The sequence below is a fragment of the Molothrus aeneus genome, chromosome 21 (assembly GCF_037042795.1).
Source record: "Molothrus aeneus isolate 106 chromosome 21, BPBGC_Maene_1.0, whole genome shotgun sequence".
Taxonomy (NCBI): Eukaryota; Metazoa; Chordata; class Aves; order Passeriformes; family Icteridae; genus Molothrus; species Molothrus aeneus.
This window is the reverse complement of record NC_089666.1, coordinates 2,158,221-2,180,675: the sequence shown is the minus strand read 5'-3', so window position 1 is coordinate 2,180,675 and position 22,455 is coordinate 2,158,221. Positions and strand designations below refer to the sequence as shown.

Here is a 22,455-nt window from a genome sequence, read left to right as displayed (position 1 = left end):
TGGCACTGCCAGGTCCCAAGAGAAGCAGCTCCCAGTGGGATTCCAGGGGATGGCACTGCCCATGGGGACTCCAGAGATGGCACTGCCAGCCCTCAGGGAAGCAGCTCCCATGCAGGGAGGAGCTGCCAGGGCACTGCAGGGATACTCACTGTGTGAGAAGCGCTGGGTGATGGGGGTGCCAGGGTAGGGGTAAGTGCGGCTCTCCCACTGGATGTTCCCTTCCTGCACTGCCTTGATAAAGCCGTGGTAACACTGATGGGCCACACCTGGGGAGAGAACAACACCGTCAGCAAAGCTGGGAACTGTTGGGGAAGATGAAACAGGAAAGCCTTATAAATATGATTGCCTGACAAAAAAATTTGAGAATATGGAAACTATAAGCGAGATTGAAATGAAAGCAAGCTTTGAGATACCACAGTTACTGAACAAGTGGAAAACAATGGTGTGGTTGGCTGAAGGTGATCCCCTTTTGATGGAACAACACCCTCTGCTTGCAGACAGGCCCAAGGGTCAGAGCAGACCCTGCCAGCTTGGCAGAAGGGGCCCAAAGAGGAGTTTTTAGGGTTAAAAATGTAGCACAGTATAGTAATGTAATGATTCTTATAGGCTGTGTGTAAATGCTATAGGATTGGTGTATTGTACTAGATTGGTTAGCGAGAATCAGAATATTCAACACAGAAGAAGATTTATTGTATTGGAACAGCAACTTTGCTCTCTTAGGTTTTTGCTCTCTTACCCTCTCATCCTCTCTCCCCCTCTCTCCTCTCAGTCCTGCTCTGAGCTGTGGTTGGCAGCTCCCAGCAGGGCCCTGCCCTTGGCCCTTTGCAATAACCCCAAGTTCCAAGCCCTGGCCTCAGAGATCTCTCGTCTCTGTCCGTCCCCTGACACTCCCACAGGGAACAAACTGTGCCTGCATGGTGACAGCAGCTGCAAAGCCCCGTGTTTGGGTTAGAAACACGCTGGGAATGTGGGGGATTAAGGGAATAAAGACAAGGGAACTCTGCAAATGTGGAAGTCAGCAGCGTGCACCGGCCGGGTCACGACATCCCAGCAGCTCCAGTCGGGAAGCAGAGCCTTTGGAAAGGAAGGAAGCACTGGGGTGCTTTGGAGAGCTTGTGCTCAGCCCTCTGTGCTGCACCCTGGTTCCCTCAGCACACCTGAGGGGCAGCTTCCCTTCTCTTGAGGAGCCTCAGTGCAATAATCAACTTGTGAGAGTGTGAATGCAGCTACTGGCCAGGGATCTGAAAGAAATCGGAGTGATAAAAATGAGCAGGGATGCTCCAAGGCTGCCACTAATTCTGGGAGGGGCCAGAGGCTGCTCTCTGAGGAGACAAAAAGGTCTGGAGAAGGTTTCTGGCAGCAGCAGCAGCAGCAGCAGCTCAGCAGACACTTGGTGGCACCTGCACTGAGGATGCCATAACCTGCCAAGAGTTTTTCCCCAAGCCCTGTGCCAGGAACACCCCCAGCAAGAAATCCCACTCCGGGATACAAAGCAGGAAGGGGTTTTTAAAATAAAAAAATAAAGCCTGGGGTTCTTGAGGACCTGCTCCCTGAGAGTCACACGGGAAAGGGAATGTGAGCTCCAGGAGTGCACAGCAGATGTATCCTGGCAAACAGGAAAAATGAACCAGGAGAACACGAATCAATTGTTTACCTCCAGTGACCTCCCTGGGCACAGCTCGCAGGTGGTGGTTCCAGACCTTTTTTTGGCTGGAACTGCCCCAGAAGGGCCCAGCTGCCCAGCACCACCCGTCCCCTGAGAGGTGACACAGCCCAAAGCCACGCTGTGCCTCGGGCTGCTCCTGCCCGGGCTCCAGGGATGTTTCCCACATCCCTCTGGGGTGAATCCCAGCTGTTTGTCCATCCCAGCTGCATCCTTTGCAGGCCACTCCAGGAAACAGCCAAGCAGCCACGGGGGCTGCAGCACTTGGAAAAGGCCCTTCCCCAGGGCTGGGGGCAGCTGCTGCCCCAAAAGGATGCACAAAAAAAGGGATTTTGGGCCATGGTCCCTGCTGGGGTAGCTGTGGTTTTTGAACCCCCAGCCTGTTCAGCTCTGGGCAGAGTGGGAAATGCCTGGGATCTTTCAGTTGAGGAGAATTCCATAAATGAGCCATCACCTCACAATCTGCCAAGGGCATTCCTCACCTGACACCCACTCCTGTTTTTCAGAAGGAGCACATTCCCCTTGTGCAGCAACCTGTCCCATTTCCTAGGACTGAACTGCTCTCCTCTGAAACTCCTTGTTTTTAAATGAAGCTCATGATTAAAGTCTGCACCCCACAGAATGGTACCAGAAATCACCCAGTGTATTAAAATAAAATGAAGCAGAAGGTTCTGCTTGTATCCTTGTCCAAATGTTCCCTCCTTATTTGCTGTATCATACTTCTCCAGCATTAAAATACCCCCACAAGGCTCTGGAATGAGTGTGCAGAGGCAAAGGAAGGATCTGTGTCTCTGGGCTACTCTTCCAGGAAGCTGGAATATGCACATCTCTACTCATGCAGATTTTATGCTGCACTTATCTCCAGCAGAGCTGTAAGAAGCAGAGCCAGGGCTGTTGAAAGCACAGCTTTGGGAATGTTAATTACTGAGCAAGACACAAATGAAGTGCAATTAAAGCCCCATCAGCCATGGGACACTGGCAGGGGCTCTGGGGAGGAGGCTGCAATCCAAGGTCACCAGTGCAGCACTGGGAGCACCCGAAGGCAGCAAAGGAGCTGCTCTGTCCTGGGGCTTGGGCTTTGTTTTAGTTTGGGCTGGAAGGGACCTCAAAACTCATCCAGCTCCAACCCCTGCTAAGGGGGGGGGACCTTCCACTATCCCAGGGCACTCCTAGCCCTGTCCAATCTGGCCTTGGACACTTCCAGGATGGGAATTCATGGCCTCTCTGGGTTTTCTACCCTGAGAGAGGCTGATGGGTTCAATTCTGCACAGCTACAGGCCTGCTTTGAGCAAAGCCAGGGACCCCATGGCTGTGAGGATTTCCCTGAGATTTCACAGAAGCCAGATTTCAGAGTTTGAGAGGAAAACAAGAGGCAAAGGTAAAAGAGAGCTGGGTTCCAAACCCCCCAATTAGAGAAATTGCTGCCATCACTTGTACCTTTGATCAGTCGATACCACTGTTTGCAGACAAGGGCGGCGGTTTTGTGCTCCTGGTAGGGAGAGAGGAAGGACAGGATGTATTCCAAAACCTCTTCTGGCAGCTCCAGCATCGATCTGGAGCTGGGCCTGGGCTCCTCCACCTCCAGCTCAGCGTGGGGCTCATCCTCCTGCTCCATCGTCCCTTCCACCGCGGCCTCCTCTGCATCCACGGCCATGAACCCGTCATCGTCACTGTCCGAGGAGCTGGCCATGGCATCCCACGTCACAGCTGCCAAAAGGGACAACAGGGAGGTCACAGGGAGCTCCAGGAACAGTCATCATCACTGTCCGAGGAGCTGGCCATGGCATCCCATGTCACAGCTGCCAAAAGGGACAACAGGGAGGTCACACGTGTCGGGACTCAGTGCATCCCTCCGGGTGTCCAGAGTTGCCAAGGACCCTGTTGGGGGGCTCAGAGACCCTGGCACACAGCCCAGAGCACCTGGGGATTTGATTTTGACTCCTGGAGCAAGTTGCCAAATTTGTATGAGGACATGAAAGTCACAGAGGTTTGAATAGTGTAATAACCAAATGATCACAGGGTGAAAATGTAGATTTTAGGATTTTTGGTATGGGGGTTATGGGGACAAGATGGAGGAACTTGGGCGTGTCCAGCCTTTCTCCTTCTTCTTGCTCTCCATTTTCTGCAGTGATGTTGGCACTTTGGGATTGGTTTAGAGTAGAGGTGCACTGTCTAACACAGGTGATAGGTATTGGGAATTAAGTGTCAATATGTTATATGTAGTTTGTAGTATAAAAGGACAACACAAAGAGTGCCTGTGGCTGCCCTGCAGAGCAGATCTCGGCTGGGCAGAAAGAAAATTTTATAGATAAGAATTAATAAACAACTTCAAGACCAAAAATTGAAGAGTCCAGACTTGTTCTTCAGTTGCATGGGCTGAAACAGAGACATCCTGCACATCTCAGGGCAGCAATTATCAACCAAAACCCAAGAACATGGAGCACCAGGAACGCACTGAGAGCTGTGTGCCACACCAGAGGGCTGTGCCACATCAATCACCGAGTGCAGGAGGTGGTTCTGCAGTTTTGCAGCAGCTGAGGGTTTAGGAAGGGCTTTCCCAGGTCACTCCATCGCTCCCCACCCTGCTGCTGCCTGCAGTGGGAAGCAGAGAGCCAAAGCCAAGGCCTGGAGCTGCTGCTCCCTCACTGGACACGAGGAGACATCGCCCTGCCCTGCCCTGCACCGTGGGGCCCAGCTGGGATGGGGAAAGGATCCCTGTGGAACCTCACCCCAGGTGAGACAGGATCACAGTGACATTTACAGTCCCTCCACCCTGTGGAACCTGTTCTGCCAGCGAGGCTGTTTTACCCCAAACAACTCCTTGGGGAGGAAAAATGCCCTGCCTAAGGTTTTCACCACCCTTTTCCCTTTATTTGTGAAATACCTGCACACAGCCCTGGCTGGCAGTAGGTGAGGAAAGCAAATCCCCCCAGGATTTATTGCTGATGGAAGGCTGGGATAGCAGAGGTTGTATCTCCAGCTATTCCCAACATCTTGAGTGTAAGGTGATACCGTGATGACAGAAAAGTATCATGAAATAAATCCACCTTAACGAGTGGCTGTGTCCAGTTTGGGCAGCTGGCACCGTGTGAGGTGAAATCCATGCCTGCCACTGCAAAACAAACAGCCTGTCCTGAGCAGAGCAGCTTTCCCTTCCAAGGTGGCTGAGTGGAGACCAAGGGAGCAGCAGCTCCCTGAGTGCTCCTGGATCCATAGCCCAAACCACAGTAACAGCTCCTGGGGATGACATGGGGCTTTCTATTCCAGAAATTCTCTTTTTATCCTTTCCTAGCATGAGGAAAGGACCAAACCAGGGCAAGCTCCCTGTTCTTTGGGTTCCTCCCAAGTCCACAAGGCAGAGGCTGCCCAGCCTTCCCCCAGCCCTGAACTGGCCAGGATTATTGGAGACAAATCCACACAGTCCATAGGACAAACTCAACCTGCAGCAGGCCAGGAAGCAAAGCAGCTCCTCAACAGGGAAGACAAGACAGCTTTTCCCTAACATCCTCCAATATAAGAATATTATCATTATTTTTTCCAAATCCTAACTATCCCAGAAAACACAGCTGGAAGGAATTGAAGTTATTGATATCAGGGTTTAATGTGGGTTTATCCTAGCAGGATAAATACCCTGATACAGAAATACCCTGATACAGAAATACCCTGGTGACAAACCCCATGTTAAACCACATCAGCTTGGGTCATCGACCTGATTTATAAATGAGGTTTATTTCTCAGGAATAACCTGAGCTGCAGGTACTAGTCCAGGTTTTTCCCATGCCATGAGAATGGCAGGTGGTGGAGACACGGAGAGGGAAAGCTTTCCATGGCAACCAATTCATGCCCAGGAAAATGACAGGCGACAGCAGCAGTCCCCACCACTGTCAGGTTCCCTGATGAAGCAGCTTTGGAAATTGCACAGGGCTGTCAATCTGTGGGAGGAACCACGGCAGAACCCAGCACATTTCCTGTGTCAGAAATCCCTGCTGGAGTCACTGTTGTGGCAGGGGAGGCTGGAACCCAAACGCTGTGACACAGGCACTGCTGCTGCTGCTGCCAGGAACCCGCCTCACACAGAACAGGCACAAGTTCCCAGGGACTGAGGGAAAGGAAAAGTGGAGTTGTGCTAAAAATTATGAAAGAATGGAGGGTTGGGCCTTCTCCAAGCAAAGGCACCTATGGCTGGGAAGTGCCTGTGCTGGTTTCCATCCTGACACAGCATGCCAGTGCTCCTGCTCGGGATGGGGCTGTGCTCCTGCCCAGGATGGGGCTGTGCTCCTGCCCAGGATGGGGCTGTGCTCCAGGCAGGGATGGGGCTGTGCTCCTGCCCAGGATGGGGCCGTGCCCCTGCCCAGGATGGGGCTGTGCTCCTGCCCGGGATGGGGCTGTGCCCCTGCCCAGGATGGGGCTGTGCTCCAGGCAGGGATGGGGCTGTGCCCCTGCCCAGGATGGGGCTGTGCTCCTGCCCAGGATGGGGCTGTGCTCCAGGCAGGGATGGGGCTGTGCCCCTGCTCAGGATGGGGCTGTGCTCCTGCTCAGGATGGGGCTGTGCTCCTGCCCAGGATGGGGCTGTGCTCCTGCCCAGGATGGGGCTGTGCCCCTGCCCAGGATGGGGCTGTGCTCCAGGCAGGGATGGGGCTGTGCCCCTGCCCAGGATGGGGCTGTGCTCCAGGCAGGGATGGGGCTGTGCTCCTGCCCAGGATGGGGCTGTGCTCCTGCCCAGGATGGGGCTGTGCCCCTGCCCAGGATGGGGCTGTGCCCCTGCCCAGGATGGGGCTGTGCTCCAGGCAGGGATGGGGCTGTGCCCCTGCTCAGGATGGGGCTGTGCTCCTGCTCAGGATGGGGCTGTGCTCCTGCCCAGGATGGGGCTGTGCTCCTGCCCAGGATGGGGCTGTGCCCCTGCCCAGGATGGGGCTGTGCTCCAGGCAGGGATGGGGCTGTGCCCCTGCCCAGGATGGGGCTGTGCTCCAGGCAGGGATGGGGCTGTGCCCCTGCCCAGGATGGGGCTGTGCTCCAGGCAGGGATGGGGCTGTGCTCCTGCCCAGGATGGGGCTGTGCTCCTGCCCAGGATGGGGCTGTGCCCCTGCCCAGGATGGGGCTGTGCTCCTGCCCAGGATGGGGCTGTGCTCCTGCCCAGGATGGGGCTGTGCTCCTGCCCAGGATGGGGCTGTGCTCCAGGCAGGGATGGGGCTGTGCTCCTGCCCAGGATGGGGCTGTGCTCCAGGCTGGGATGGGGCTGTGCTCCAGGCAGGGATGGGGCTGTGCTCCGGCTCAGGATGGGGCTGTGCTCCAGGCAGGGATGGGGCTGTGCTCCTGCCCAGGATGGGGCTGTGCTCCAGGCTGGGATGGGGCTGTGCTCCAGGCAGGGATGGGGCTGTGCTCCTGCCCAGGATGGGGCTGTGCTCCTGCCCAGGATGGGGCTGTGCTCCTGCCCAGGATGGGGCTGTGCCCCTGCCCAGGATGGGGCTGTGCTCCTGCCCAGGATGGGGCTGTGCTCCAGGCAGGGATGGGGCTGTGCTCCTGCCCAGGATGGGGCTGTGCTCCAGGCAGGGATGGGGCTGTGCTCCTGCCCAGGATGGGGCTGTGCTCCTGCCCAGGATGGGGCTGTGCTCCTGCCCAGGGATGGGGCTGTGCTCCTGCCCAGGGATGGGGCTGTGCTCCTGCCCAGGATGGGGCTGTGCCCCTGCCCAGGATACAGAAGGACAGGAGGGTCTGTCCCTCCCTCCCTCCCAGCCTGGGATCACAGAGCAGCTCCCCAGGAGGCAGAGGTTTCACATCCTCAAGCCTTGCCAAAATCCTGAGCAGGAGTTTTTGCCTCTGGCCTGGGGACAGTGGGACCCTGAGGATGGTGATGGACCGGGGCATTGTCAGGACCTTGTGTGATCCCAACAACTTTTATTTGTGCTCTAAATAATGTCCAAATCCCGCTGGAGAGGGTCATGGGAAGTGCAGGAATGCACACCCACTAGAAAGAGGTGTTTTCCAGCTAGTAAATCCCAATTTGGATCCTCTGGAGCAGGCTCAGGAATAACCCAACACGGCAGGCTGATCCCAGGCACAAAACACCAAAAATCATCTTTAGAACAGTGGGAGGAGCCTCAAATAGCATATCTGAGGATGGAGAAGCCCCACTGAGTTTTGTCTGCTCTTCCCAAGCCACTTGATAATATTATAAATATTCCAAAGCATCTCCTTTGGTAAATTCTTGTTTCCTAAACGTTTGAACATAAGGAATAACCATCCTCAGAGTTTTCACACCCACGCCGTGTTCTTTTTTGGAAGAAAACAAGGCCAGCAATAAACCCAGCTCCCAAAAGGCAGCTCACTGTCAAAAGAACCCTCCAAGCTTGACCTGCCACGGATGTGGATTTTGTTTGGAAGGGCGGGCTGCGAATAACCACCCCTGGAATGTAAAGCAAAGCCCTGTCCTAAAACCCTGCTCCAATACAGGAAAAGGAAAAAGAACCCAGGCAGTTGGCAAGAAAGAGCTAAAGCATCCCAGCAGCTCCTGCTGCCAGTTATTCAGCAGATCCATGAGGGAAAATCCCACACCTGGGGTTTTACTGGTTATTCCAGGAGCAGAACTGAGTGTTCCCGCATTTTTGGGTGATGCAAGAGGTGCTTTCTCCCTCATCCTGCCTCTCCAGGTGCTCTCTGCTTGCAGCACACTGGGCTCCACTTTGCACCTGGGCTAAAATGAATCTCTGAGCACTCAAAAAGCTGCAACCAAGAGATTTAAGCAGTTGTGTCTCATTCCAAAGTAGCTGCAATCCAATTAACTCCAGGATCGGATCGAGCCCTGAAAACGCCAACACATCCCCCAAACATTCCATGATATTCTGCACCCCAGAGCCCTGCTGGTCAGAGAAATGCCTGTCTATCCCAGCACTGGGAAGGGTTTTTGGGGTGTTGAGGAATCAGCCTGGAGCTGGAGCAAGGAGCAATGGCAGCTGCTCCAGGAAGCGCTGGGAGGGCAGCGGGAGCGCGGCTCTGCCGGCGCCGATGGAATCTGCCTGCCCTTTCCTGAAAGCTGCGTCTCTGCCAGCTGGCAAAACATTTCATAATCCTTTTCCTCCTCTCAGAGCACTTCCATTTTCCCTCTCTCCCCTCCTGAAATTAGTTAAGAACCTGCTATTTATTCCTAAAGTAATTATCTGGAACAAACAGCTGAGGAATATTAAGTGCAGGCAAAAATAACCCCACGGGGTTGAAGCACTGCTCCAAACCTACTGCTGCAAATCCCCTCTTGGCCCAAGGAGCTTTTCCTACCTGCAGGCCCCTCTCCTGGTCCCATGGAGCCCAAAGCTCAGGTGTGGGTGGCACTGGTGGCTCCCTCCCGAGCTGCCTCTTCCTCTCCACAACTGCCAGCTGCTTCAGGAAGTGCTTGAACCTGCAGGGTTTTTGACCTGCCCTTTTCCCACCTCTTTTTATGGATTTTATGGAAAAAAGCCTCCAAGGGCAAGCTGTTGAATGGCAATGAGAGGCTGAACACCAGTCCTGAGTCACTGCAGACACAGGGAATGCTCATTTCCACAGGCCACAAGGAACACACGGAATGCTTCCTCCAAGGAGGAGCTGCTGCTCCCACCAGGAACAAAACAAAACAAAACAAAACAAAACAAAACAAAACAAAACAAAACAAAACATTCCAGGTGTGTGAGAGGAGCCAGCCCGGCTGGGCCAGGGCTTGGGCTGCCAGGAGAGAGGGATTTCATTGCACCTGGCAATCAGGAGCCCTCGTGGTAATGTAGGGGTGGAAGGCAGCAGCTGTCTCCAGCCTGCTCCAGACTCTTCCTCATACTTTGGAATGGCTTTTTCCGTGTGCCAGCGTCTCCAGGGGACACTCTGGGGACAGCCACACTTCTGGCTGATTCTCTGCCCCAGTTCAAATAAAAATCCTCTTCCAGCAGACAGAAATGGTTCATTTTTCCTTTAAAAAAAAAAAAAAATCTTATCTCTATGGGAAGGATTCTTTCCACATTTTCAGTATTTTTGTGTTTGTTTCCCCAGCTGTGCCATCAAGGACTTCACCTGCAGCTTTCCCTGATGCTGGTTTTGCTCTAAAAGAAGCTCTGAGACCCTTCCTGGGGTGAAAAGAGGAAAATCCAGCACTATTTCCAAGGAGAAGCACAATGCTTTATAAAAGCAGCAGCACAGGGAGTGACAGGTCCGTGGGAACACAGGATTGGGACAAACACCATTAAATAAAACAACATCTCCAGTCCTCCCTCACCTGCAGCAGCTGGAACTGATCCTTTTGGAAATTAACTGCTGGGCAAGCTCAACAATGGGGGAAAAAAACAGATTTTAGTCCAAAAAAAAAATACAGCCTCTGGGAAGCTGTGGGATGAGCAACATCCTCTCTGTGCAGAGCGAGACCTCGGGAACACCAGCACCATGGATGTTCCTTATTCCTGCACAACAGGCACTTCCAAGGGTTCTTTGAAGAACTGCTTCTCCCTTTTTTTTTCTCAACACAAAATTGTTTTTTCTTTCATACAAGTCACCCAGGAAAAGAAAGGATTCCTAAATTCCATCTGCAAGGCTGAAAATTCCACCATTTCTCTGTCAGCACAACCCCCCTGTGATGGTTTTGCCTGTTAGAACTGTGGGTTTAGAGACTTCAGAAAAAAAATCCAAATTACAGCATTTTTACTGCTGCCCATTGTCCTGGAACTGCACCACTGCAGCTGAATTTTGGTTGATATTTCTGTAATAAAAAGGTACCAAAATCCCAGGAATTCCTCCCAGCCCAGTGATGAGCTGATCCTTGGCTATTCCAGTTTCCTGCTCATTTTTTTTCCCAAGGTTTCAGTTCAAAAATAAGCAGCAGTGTGACATTACACAGCAGGATTTATTGCACAAACAGCACAGCAACCTACAAATAAATCCTGCTGAATCTGTTTTCCCACAAAATGAATGCATTGAAACCCAGAATGAAAATGTGGGGGCTTATCCTGGATTTATTGGAGGAATACAAACCTGGGAGCTGAGGTTTGAGGGACTTTTTGGTGTGGGGTTCACAGAAAAAGGGGAAGCAGAGTTTAATGACACCACACTTGAGGTGTACATAGGAAATCATCATTATTATTGTTATTATTATTATAAAACTTCATAAATGGCTCCAAAGTGTAATAAAATATTAATTAATATGAAGTAATATGCAGGACATTTATAATGAAAGCATGAGGAAAACACTTCAACTGACCCAAAATCCAGCCTGGTTTTGCTCACATGAAAAACAAGTCTGAAAACACAATTCCTGGGAGTTCCATATTTGCCTTCCCACACCAAAAAAGACAACCCTTAAATATCCCTGCAGAAAACCATGAAAAAAGCCAAAATCTCCACCATCCACCAACCCTTCCACTTGTTATGGATGCATGGATTTGGAGAATTTCCATGGTTTTGGACAATATGATTACCCTTGAAAGAGTTGGATTTGTTTCAAACCTGCCAAAATCTGCCTTGCCAAGCCCTGGCATCACAAGAGGAGCTCCTCGGGTGCAATAATCGGCTGCTCCCTTTTCCCGTGCTCCCGAAATCCCCTAAATTTAGTAGGAAATGAGGAGGATTTCGGGCTCACACACTCCCTCTGCCGGCCCCCGCCAAGCCCTGAATTCCAATTATCACCTCGGCTTTTCCCAGCAAACAAATTCTGTTCCATCTGCAAACCGAACTCCCTGCAAGCCCCAAAACCCGGAATAACCCCTAAGCAAGCAAACAGAAGCCTCTGAGGCTGGAAAATGGAGGTTTTTCCAGGGAAAAGGGCAGCTGCTCCTCCTGGTGCAATATCTGCTGTAGGAGGATGAACTTTACAGGATAAAAACATTTATTCAAACCTGCTCAGGATGATTTACTGGCAAGAATTCCCGATCAGGAACGATGAGCAAAGCCACAGTGGGAGATCCTGGGAATTGCTGTCACCCCTCCCTTCACCAGGAGAGCACAGGAACTCCTGGACAAGCTCTTGGAAAGCTGTGGAGAATTGTCTGGAGAACAGCCTGTGAGAATGCCACAGCATTCCCTGAGTCCTACAACCCCTGACACCTCCCAAAGTCACCAAAACTGGTTCATCTGCACAAATGAAGGGAAATTTATAATGGAAGCAAGAGAAAAACACAGCCACCGACCTAAATCCAGCCCACTTCTGCTCACCTGAAAAACCAGCCTGAAAAAACTCCTGCAAGTTCTGGGTTTCCATCCAGCCCAATGCCCAGTTCCAACTGCCCAGGCAGAATAACCAAATGAAAAAAGGGAGATATCTCAGCAAAGGGTTTGTTAACAAAACACCCAAACATCCTGGATGCCTTCATTCCTGATGGGCTGCATTAGGGGCCTGTGGGACTATTTTATTAAAGTGCATTCTCTGCAGAGCAGCAGTGGGGGATGCCCAGGGTGTCTCCCAGCACCATTCCCAGGGAAGCCATGGTCCCCATGGTCCCCAGGTGTCCTGCAGGAAAGGTGAGTGCTGGAGCTTCCTTGGCTGGGAGAGCCCCGGAGCTCATCCATCTCCTGCAGCTCCTGCAGCCCCCAGGCAGCTGGGGAGCAGGAAAATGGCATTTCCTACCCTGCACTGCTCAGGATGGGGGTGTCAGGCCTCTTCCTCCTCTGTCTCTGGGATTTGGAGCTCTCTTGCCTTTGCTGAGGATGCTCCCAGTCCCTTTCCAGTCTTAGGGAACTTGGGGGCACTGAGGATTGTGGAATTATGGAATGGTTTGGGCTGGGAGGGACCTTAAAGCTCATCTTGTTCCACAGGCAGGGACATCTCCCACTGTCCCAGGTGGCTCCAAGCCCCAATGTCCAGCCTGGCCTTGGGCACTGCCAGGGATCCAGGGGCACCCTGTGAATGCCCACATTCCCAGGGAAGGATTTATCCCAATATCCCACCTGAACCTACTGGATCCTAGAGCAGGATCCTTGAGGCCTGCCTGCTCCTGTTGAACCAGGGAGAGGGAGCAGCAGGATCAGGAATCAGTGAGAGGGAAAGCAAAGTAAGCTTTGCTTCCAAAAATCCATCGAGGGCTGGACACAGGAGTCCCTTCAGAAACCACCAGCACTTCCAGAAGCTGGGAACACCCAGGATTCACACCTCACTGCAGTGCTGTCCACACAAGCCAGGAAATCCCTGGTGGGACAATCAGGCAGGATTGTGGGGTCCAACAGTGCTGAAAACTCAGGTTGGATGTTGTGCAGTGGGAACGAAGGATGGAGTTTCAGGAAAATGAAGCCAAGCACAGCCAGGTCAAGGTCAGGGTTTTCCTGCTGTGGGTGTTCATGCTCCAGCCTCTGGTTCTCCATCATGACATGGTCATGGCAGCACTCACACATCCATCACAGGATCATGGAATTGGTAAGGCTGGAAAAACCCTACACAATCACCAAATCCATTGTTCCCCCAGCACCACCATGTCCCCACTAAACCACGTCCCCAAGTGCCACATCCTGGGACCAGCCAGGGGCCATTGGCCTCTTGCTCACCTGGGCACACCTGGCTCCTGTCCAGCCTCGGGGAGTGGCAAAGGAGGAGCTGAGGGGTGTAACAATTTTATTTTTGCAATAAACAAACTTATTCTTCACCAACCACAATCTTCCTCTCCCCACAAAAACACATCAGTCACAAACAGCCCCCAGACCTTGCACCCAAAGCAAAGATGAGCTCAAGGCTACTGACTTTCAAGCCATAAAAAGAGAAAGATACACTGTGAAAAACCCATTTTATTGCAGCCTGGCTGGCCAAGGTTTGATTGTAATCGATGCCCAGGGCTTTCAGACACTCTGCTGACTTGGCAGCGGCGCTGATGCAATGTTTTTGTTAGCAAGCAGGACACCAGGACATCACCACCACCTCCACATGGACATGACCAGGGATGAGCACCCCAAACTGCCCTCCCAGGACACAGCAGTGTGTCACACACACCCAAAGGGTGCTTTTGGGATGCCCACTGGCTGTGCCTCACACCAAACCTGTCTGTGCTCCCCTTCATGCCCAGCCCTGCCATTCCCCAGGTGAGGCCTTTGATGGAAGCTCCCAGGCAGGGATGAACCATCCCTGAAGCAGGGCTGGATCACATCGAGGGGCTTTAAAGGCAGAGCTGTTTGCTAAACACAGCAAAACAATAAGGAAGGTATTTTCCCTCTCTCAGGTGGAACAAAAGGAGTTTCCAGCACAGACAGACACCTGGTCTGACCACAGAGACACAACCTGAAATGATGCCTCCAACATTCCAGCTTTCCACATTCCATTGTTAACCCCATTTTGCAGGTAAAGGAACAAAAGCCACAAGAAACTGGGGTTAACAAAGCCTCTGCAGCACAGGGATCCAGGGAGCAGAGGTTTGCAGCTCCCTGTGCTGAGCTGCTGCCTCTCCAGAGCTCAGAGGGCTGTGCAGACAGTGGCAACAGAAGGGAGCTGCCAAGAAACATGGGAGGGGACTTTTTACAGAGCCTGGGGTGCCAGGACAAGGGGGAATGGCTTCCACTGAGAGAGAGGAGGTTCAGATGGGATATGGGGAAGGAATCTTTCCCTGTGAGGGTGGGCAGGCCCTGGCACAGGGTGCCCAGAGCAGCTGGGGCTGCCCCTGGATCCCTGGCAGTGCCCAGGGCCAGGCTGGACAGGACCTGGAGCAGCCTGGGACAGTGGGAGGTGTCCCTGCCATGGCAGGGTGGGACTGGGTGGGCTTTAAGGTCCCTCCCAACCCAAACCATTCCACAATTCTTTGCTGCCCTAATCAAAACCTAAAAAGGTGATGAGAAGTGTGATATTCCTGAAAAGCAAACAGTGTGTCCTTGAGCCCCATGGAGGTGCTGGAGTGTGTGCAATCCAAAGGTGTTGGAATTCATGGCTGGGCTTTTTTAGCAGAAAATGTGAATTAGGGAGGGCAGACACCCAGCAGCCTCTGCAATTTCAGCCTCTGGAGCCCTCACTGTGCTGTGCAATAGGGATGGAGAGAAGAACCTACAAGCCTAAAGGTCCATGGTGAGATGTTGGTGTAGGCAAAGGGCAGTGCTGGGAAAAAAAAAAAGGCTGGGAAAGAGGGAAACACCACCACAGGACTGACCTTGAGGCATCCCAATTCCTTGCTGAGAACCCCAGGGAGCCAGGCTGAGCTTGGTGCTTTGCAGCCAGACAGCATCCCTGGGATTCCCTGTCCGTGGAGCTGGGAGCTGCTCTCCTGGAGCTGCACTCCTGCAGACACTGCACAGAACCATGGAGTGCCCTGAGCTGCAAGGGACCCACAGGGATCAAACCCGACCCCTGGCCCTGCACAGACACCCCAACAATCCCAGCCTGTCCAAACCCTCCTGGAGCTCTGGCAGCCCCAGGGCTGGGAGCATTCCCTGGGGAGCCTGGGCAGTGCCCAGCACCCTCTGGGGAAGAGCCTTTCCTGATCTCCAACCCAAACCCCCCTGGCCCAGCTCCAGCCCTTCCCTGGCTCCTGTCCCTGCTCACAGGGAGGGATCAGAGCTGCCCCTCCACATCTCCTCCCCAAACCAGCACCTCAGTGGGGGAAAATCCCAACCAGTTCCCAGCAAACAGCAGGCAATGAGCAACAGAGGATTGTCTGAAATCTCCGAGGGGGTAAAGCAGGTGGGAAGGGATGGATCTGAGGTGCAGACCAGCCCCACGCTGGTGGCAGTGCAACCCTGTTATTACAGAACTGGAAGGATTGCTCTGCATGCCCTTGGAGCCCTGGCCTGAAAGGAGGGAGAAATGGCACTAAATGCACAGGGAATCTCAGCACAGAGAGGTGTGAGGGGCTGGGAACAGCATCCACCAACCACCAGGCAAACCCCAACCACAGCTGAGCCAGGACTGGAAAATACAACCCAGGGATTCCATTTGGAACACATTTCATGAGTCTGACCCACCCAATGGGCTGGAGGAGGATTTGCTGCAGTTTCCACTGATTTGAGCAGAATAAATAAGAGCATTTGTTCTTGTTCAGTACAGGATTTTCTTATTCCTCAGCTAACAGGAAAGGAAATGCATGGAGAAGCAGAAGCACTGGATACTGGGGATGAGGAAAGCAGGAGCCATCCTTCCATCCTTTGTGCCATGCCTCAAGCCTGGGTGTTTAGGGAGGCTTAAATATCAAATACTAAGAAAGAAACAACAAAAAAGCGCACTCAGATCCATATTATGTTAACGAGCAAACAAAAATTCAGGGAAATTGTGTAGATTTCAAGTTCATCTCTACCATTCAATGACAAAATGAGCTCCCCAAGATGTCCCTTTGTTACCATCCTGTCACCACAACAATCATCATTAACCAGCACCACTCGAGCAGGAGAATGGGGCAAATCCACAGTGTGGAACCCTGGGATCTCAAAGCATCCAGAAGTCCTGCTCAGAGCAGGCTACATCATCTCCTGTGCCCCTCCTGAGACCCCAGGAGTCTGTGTCTGCAAAAACCCAAAAGTCTGGGAGCTTTCAGGAATTCCCAGCAGCTGCTAGGACTGGGAAAGGAAACGCCCGGCCCAAGAGCAGCTCTGGGAAGAGCAGCACGGATTAAAGGTGGCTCAGAGGAACTGAAGGCAGGAATTCCACAGGGCTGCTGCTTCAGAGGGAGCTGCATCTGAAGGGTTCTCACACCTGGAAGGGTTCTCTCCTTCCAGGTGTTCTGGGCAGCTGGTGTGCATCCAGCTCCAGGGACAAGAAAAGGCAGCGATTCCCAGGGCCAGCCCCTTCCCCGGAAGCTCAGCGTGAGGATAACGGCACCCAAAGGGTTCATGAGTCTCTTTTAAAGCACAAATAAATCATACTGCAGGCTCTCCAGAGTGACACAAACCCAGCTGGAATGGTTAATCCGTGTCCCAGGTTCCCTGATGTGAGAAATTTGGGGATGGACAGTTCTTCCCACAGCCACCCCGACTTTACAGCAAGATTCTGACATTTCTGAGCTGCTTTTCATCCAGAAAACCCCAAATCACTCCTCAAACCAGAGATCTTTTCACCCAGAAAACCCTAAATCACTCCTCAAACCAGAGATGATCTTCTGCCCACCCACTGAAACCTAATGGGAGTCAAAATCGTGGAATGGTTCAGGTTAGAAAGGACCTTAAAGCTCATCCCATTCCCTGCCATGGATAAGGACACCTTCTAGATTTGCTCCAAGCCCCATCCAACCTGGCCTGGAAAGAGAAGTTCCAAATAAATAAAAGCAGCTCTGCCAACTTACCTTAAGCCTCCAAAACCCCAAATTATGATAAAACTGGCACAGGTACAAGACAAAATGAGGCAGGGAAATGCTTCCAAAGGAGTCTGGAACCCAGGAAGAGATGCAGTGCATTGGAATTGCCAATTGCTGGTGCCTGAGCTGCATCCACGCTTCCCATGGGGGGAAAACGAGGATTCTCAGTCACGGATATTGCAGTGGGAGTTCAGCAAGCAAAGATAAATATTTAAAGATTGCCATAGAAATGGGGGAGAGAACACAGTCCAGAGCAGCTCCTGAAACAGCAAATTCCTGACAGGAAGAGCCCTGATTCCTGCAGGTTGCTCGACACGAGCCACGTTTTTCACGTGGATGTGTCACCCCTGCTTTGCTTTGATCCAGCAACGCAGGCGAGTTCAAAAGGAATTCTGACCTGGATTTCCCAACTCCATCACAAGCTGTGCTGGCTGCTCCTGGCAGCACAGCCTGGATGCTGCTGGGGACAGCCCAGAGATGTCGGCGGGAAACACGCTTGGGAGGGAGCCCCTACCTTGATAAACACCAGCACTTCCCAGAGGCCTCTTCCCAGCTTTTATCTGGATTTGGGCCAAACCCGAGCCTGCCTCCAGCTCCAACACCTTTCCTGAGCCCTCACAGCCGTCTCCAGGTGATGCTGCCTTTCCCGAGTCAGAGCCTGAAGCTTACCCACCTCCAGCCTTAGGAAAATCCTGACTGGATGTTTTCCAACAAAGCCTGCCCTGTCGGAACACACAGGGAAAAATCGCTTCCCTTGGAGGCGCAGCTCTGTTTACACAGAGAGTGGGAAGCCTCTTCCAGCAGCCCTCGCTCACATCCTGTGGAAGTGGCTGGGATGGAAGCGGGCTGTGCCCAAACCCAGCGCCTCCTGAAGCCCTGGGAACACAACTCCATGGATCTGGGAATGCACAGCCAGAGCATCCCCGAGCTGGGAATGCACAGCCACACCATCCCCGAGCTGGGAATGCACAGCTAGACCATCCCTGAACTGGGAATGCACAGCCACACCATCCCCAAACTGGGAATGCACAGCCACACCATCCCTGAACTGGGAATGCACAGCCAGAGCATCCCCGAGCTGGGAATGCACAGCCACACCATCCCTGAGCTGGGAATGCACAGCCAGAGCATCCCTGAACTGGGAATGCACAGCCAGAGCATCCCTGAGCTGGGAATGCACAGCCACACCATCCCTGAACTGGGAATGCACAGCCAGAGCATCCCTGAGCTGGGAATGCACAGCCAGAGCATCCCTGAACTGGGAATGCACAGCCAGAGCATCCCTGAACTGGGAATGCACAGCCACACCATCCCTGAACTGGGAATGCACAGCCACACCATCCCCGAGCTGGGAATGCACAGCCACACCATCCCCAAACTGGGAATGCACAGCCACACCATCCCCAAACTGGGAATGCACAGCCACACCATCCCCGAGCTGGGAATGCACAGCCAGAACATCCCTGAACTGGGAATGCACAGCCAGAGCATCCCTGAACTGGGAATGCACAGCCACACCATCCCCGAGCTGGGAATGCACAGCCAGAGCATCCCTGAACTGGGAATGCACAGCCAGAGCATCCCTGAGCTGGGAATGCACAGCCACACCATCCCCGAGCTGGGAATGCACAGCCACACCATCCCCGAGCTGGGAATGCACAGCCACACCATCCCTGAACTGGGAATGCACAGCCACACCATCCCTGAACTGGGAATGCACAGCCACACCATCCCTGAACTGGGAATGCACAGCCACACCATCCCCAAACTGGGAATGCACAGCCACACCATCCCCGAGCTCCCACTCCAAACCTGTCACTCCTGGCAGACGTGCAGACTGTATGCATTCCATTTCCTGGGATCAAGGACAGGATGAGGAGCACATCCCAGCTCTCCCAGGCAGCAAACACCTCTGCAGAAGGTGCCTGATGCAGTGACTGGAATGCCCAAATCCCAGGTCACCCACGTTCAGCAGTGGGAATAAACCAACCCCACCTTCATTCCAAGCCCAGGCAGGGCAGGAGCACGTGTCCTGCAGGTGAGCTTCCCTCAGGGGCTGCTCCCACAGCCAAATGCAGGGAAAAACCGAGTCCAGGGAATAAAGGCTGGAGTAAACTCCAATTAAAATTGAAAATCGTACACTCCGCCTGCAAAAACCCACGAGAGAAAATGGCAAAACTGTCTGGAGTCTTTCTGAACCCAAGAGCTTCACCTGCCACCCTGGAAAAGCAATGCTGGTGCTGCCCTGGGTGGAGTCACCTGTCAGGGAACACTCCGGGGAGCACAGCAGGAAAAACACACACAAACATCCCTGCCATGCCAAAACAACCACGGGATGTGGCTCTGCCACCGCCCCACACACAGCTCCAGGAGAACAGCACCGAGTCCAACACCATGGAACAACACCAGACAGGCACCACCCTGCCCTGGAAAAGTGTCCAGGCTGGACAGGGCCTGGAGAGACCTGGGAGAGGGGAAGGTGCCCCTGCCTGTGGCAGGGATGGTCTGCAAGGCCCTTCCAACCCAAACCCTTCTGGATTTTATGAAACAGATGGAATTCTGCCCAAGATTTTGCTCTCTTCTTTACTTGTGACACCAAGGAAACAACAAGCCCAGGGGATGGACACAACCTGAGGGAAAAATCCCGGTTTTCAGCCTTTCTGTGGCATCAGCACAAGGAAAAGGAAGGAGAGATGGTGGTGGGAACACCCAGGGCTGTGGGAATGAGGAAACCTCCCACTCTGGCACTTGCTCTCCAGACAGGCCAAGCCCAGGCTGCGAGGCTATGTCGCGATATAAAGCACTTTGTCAGGACACCGCGGCACCGCCCCCGAGCCACGGCTTCCCCGGGAAAGGACAGGTGGGGAAAGGCCCCTTCCCACCCAGGGCACGGATTGAGGTCAGCAGCTCCTCCACGGGAATTCACCGCAATTCCCGTCCCTTCCAGCCACGGGGAACAGTTCCAGCTGCTGACCCGAGCCGGCTCCCAGGGATGATTAAAGCCAGCCGAGCACAAACGACATTCCCGGCGATCCCGGGGTTATCTCCCATTCTCGACTCCCCTTTTGTTCCTCTCCGAGCATTCCCTGGAGTTCGGGTCATTAACAGCGAGACACCCCAGCCCTGCTCCCGCTCCTCCTGAGAGATGCCCGGCCCCGGTGAGTGGGAAAGGCGACTGGAAAAGCCGAGAGAGGCTGGGCAGGATGAGATAATGCATCGCTCCTGCCGAGCCCTGCAGCGCTGCTCAGCCCAGCCCAGCCCCGCCGTGACAAGAACAGCAGCCCAAATCAATCCGAACCACGTTCCCAAAGCCCCGAGCGGAGACAGCGACACCCCAAAGGACACCCCAAAGCCCCGGGCTGGGCACCTCGGCTGCTCCCAGACCGCGATCCCGTCCCCAAGCCGGGGCAGGGACACAAACCCGGCCGCGGAGCGAGGGGAGAGGCGGCTCCACGCCGAGAGCAAGCGGGGACTGAGCCTCACCTTTGTTTTCACACCAACCCAAGGCGAGCTGAGGTTCTGGGGACATCCCCTAGAGACATGTCAGCCCTTCAAAGAGCCCCTGATCCCCCCTAAAAACCATACTTACCCCCAAAAGCCGTATTTCCCTCCCTAAAAAGGTATTTCCTCCCAGAAGAGCCATGTTCTCCCCCTAAAAGCCGTATTTCCCCCCAAAAAATGCCATTTCCCCCTACCGCCGACACTGCCAGCCTGTGCCTTGGCACTGCCCTGTGCCAGCACTTAATTTTGGGGAAACAGGGCTTTTAGGGAGAAAATGGGGCGCTTTTTCTTTCTTTTTTTTAGGGGGGGGTGATATGGTTTTTTTTTGCGGGAAGAATTTGGGGGGCAAATATGGCTTTTAGGGGGCAAACAGGGCATTTAAGGGAAGACATGGCTTTTCAGGAGGAAAATAGAGATCTTAGGAAAGAAACGTGTCTTTTTGGGGAAAACACGAGGTTTTCTAGGGAATCGTGGCTTTTACGGAGAACAAATGGCTTTTTCTGGGGAAACGCGAGGTTTTGGGGGAAATGTCTTTTATGGAGAGAAACATGTATCTTAGGGAAGGAAACATATGGCATATTGGGGAAAAAACATCGCTTTCTGGGGGGAAGCTTGGCTTTTTGGGAAGGAAACTCGGCTTTCAGGGGGCAACATGGGTTTTTTAGGGAGCAACGCGGCTTTTTTAGGGGCAAGCTTTGCTTTCTCTCCGCCCTAAGGGAGCCCCCGGGGCCGCCTTCCCCTCTCACCCCGGAGCTGGGAAGGGGCTTCCCCCTCCCAGAAGGGGCTACACCCACCCGTGGGCTCTGCCCTCCGCAGCGACCCCCAAAACGCTGTGAGAGGCTGGCACAGGGGCTCCCCACACCCTCCACCCTCCAATGTGGCCCCCTCCACACCAGGCCTGTCCCACCCCGAGGGGCCCGTCCCGCCGCCCCGCTCCCCAGGGAAGGGTCCCGCCCGGGGAAGCCGCACCGCGGGGCCGCTCTCACCTGCCGCCGGGCCGGGCCGGGCCGGGCCGAGCCGGGCCGGGCCCTCAGGGCTGCGGGCGGCGGGGCCGCTGCGTCGCCCCGGTGACGGCTCCGACCGGCGCCGCCATCTTCCCTCCCCGCCCTCCCGCCGCTACCCCGGCCGCGCCGGCCGCGCACTGCGCAGGCGCAGGACCGCCTCCCTGGGATCACGTGCTGATGGGGCGGGCATGGGGGGTGGTGTTATGGTGGCGCCATGATGGGAAGGTCAAGTCTTCGCTTCGCGGCGCAGCACGGGGCCGCCATGTTTGGATGGTCCCGCCGCCATGTTGGGACGGTCCCAGCGCCATGTTGGGCGAGGCGGGCGGGCGAGGCCGCCATGTTGGGGAGGTCGGCGCTGAGGCGGAGGTGCCAGGGCGGGTCCCGTTCCTTGTCCCGTTCCCTCCCGGTTTCCCACCCTCATCCACAGCCCCGTGAGGCGCAGCTGGGGCACGGGGCCCTGCTCCGCCCGCAGGGGCGCCCCTCAGCGCCTGCTGCAGCCCCGCCATGTCCCGGTGTACCCTCAGAGACCCGGAGCGCCTGAGGGCGCGGCAGGGAGGCGGGATGGGCCCTGTGCCCGCAGGGCTGTGGTGCCTCTCTTCCTATGGAAGTGAGGAAGGGAGGGAGCGGAGCCCATTCCAGTGGGAAGCAGCCCTGTGCAGGGCTGTGTTTCACCATCAGATCCCGGTGGCGGGTTGTGTGGGGACATTATTCTCCGGGGAAGAGGTGATCACTGCCACGCTGTCTGTCCCACAGACCCGCATCCCGCACGGAGGAGCCCGCTCAGCATCCTGGGCCCGCGCCCTGCCCGAGGGCGGGCTCCAGGAGCCTCAGGGAGAGCCGGGATCCACGGCCAGGAGCCGGTGCTGGGCTGGGATAACCCGGGATGAGCTGTGGGATGTGACCCAGGCACTCTGTGGGATAACTGGGGAGGAGCCATGGCATGTCCCAGGTGCCTTGTGTAAGGCTGGAATAATCTGGGAGGAGCCATGGATGTCCCAGGTGCTTTGTGCAGGGCAGGGATGACCCGGGAGGAGCTGTGGGATGTGACCCAGGTACTCTGTGGAATAACCCAGGATGAGCCATGGGATGTCCC

At 54.4% G+C, this 22,455-nt stretch overlaps 1 protein-coding gene across 1 annotated transcript in view; it reads right to left on the bottom strand.

The window, feature by feature from the left end:
- FBXO42 (F-box protein 42) overlaps nucleotides 1–21,437 on the bottom strand; it is a 52,319-nt gene extending 30,882 nt beyond the window's left edge. The window contains exons 1-3 of the mRNA XM_066563848.1: nucleotides 21,345–21,437; nucleotides 3,101–3,370; nucleotides 150–266 (exon numbers count right to left, since the gene is read on the bottom strand). Of these exons, the coding sequence (XP_066419945.1) occupies nucleotides 150–266; nucleotides 3,101–3,353 (370 nt within the window). The 5' untranslated portion in view covers nucleotides 3,354–3,370; nucleotides 21,345–21,437. The remainder of the gene's footprint in view (nucleotides 1–149; nucleotides 267–3,100; nucleotides 3,371–21,344) is intronic.
- Between the last annotated feature and the right edge of the window lie 1,018 nt (nucleotides 21,438–22,455).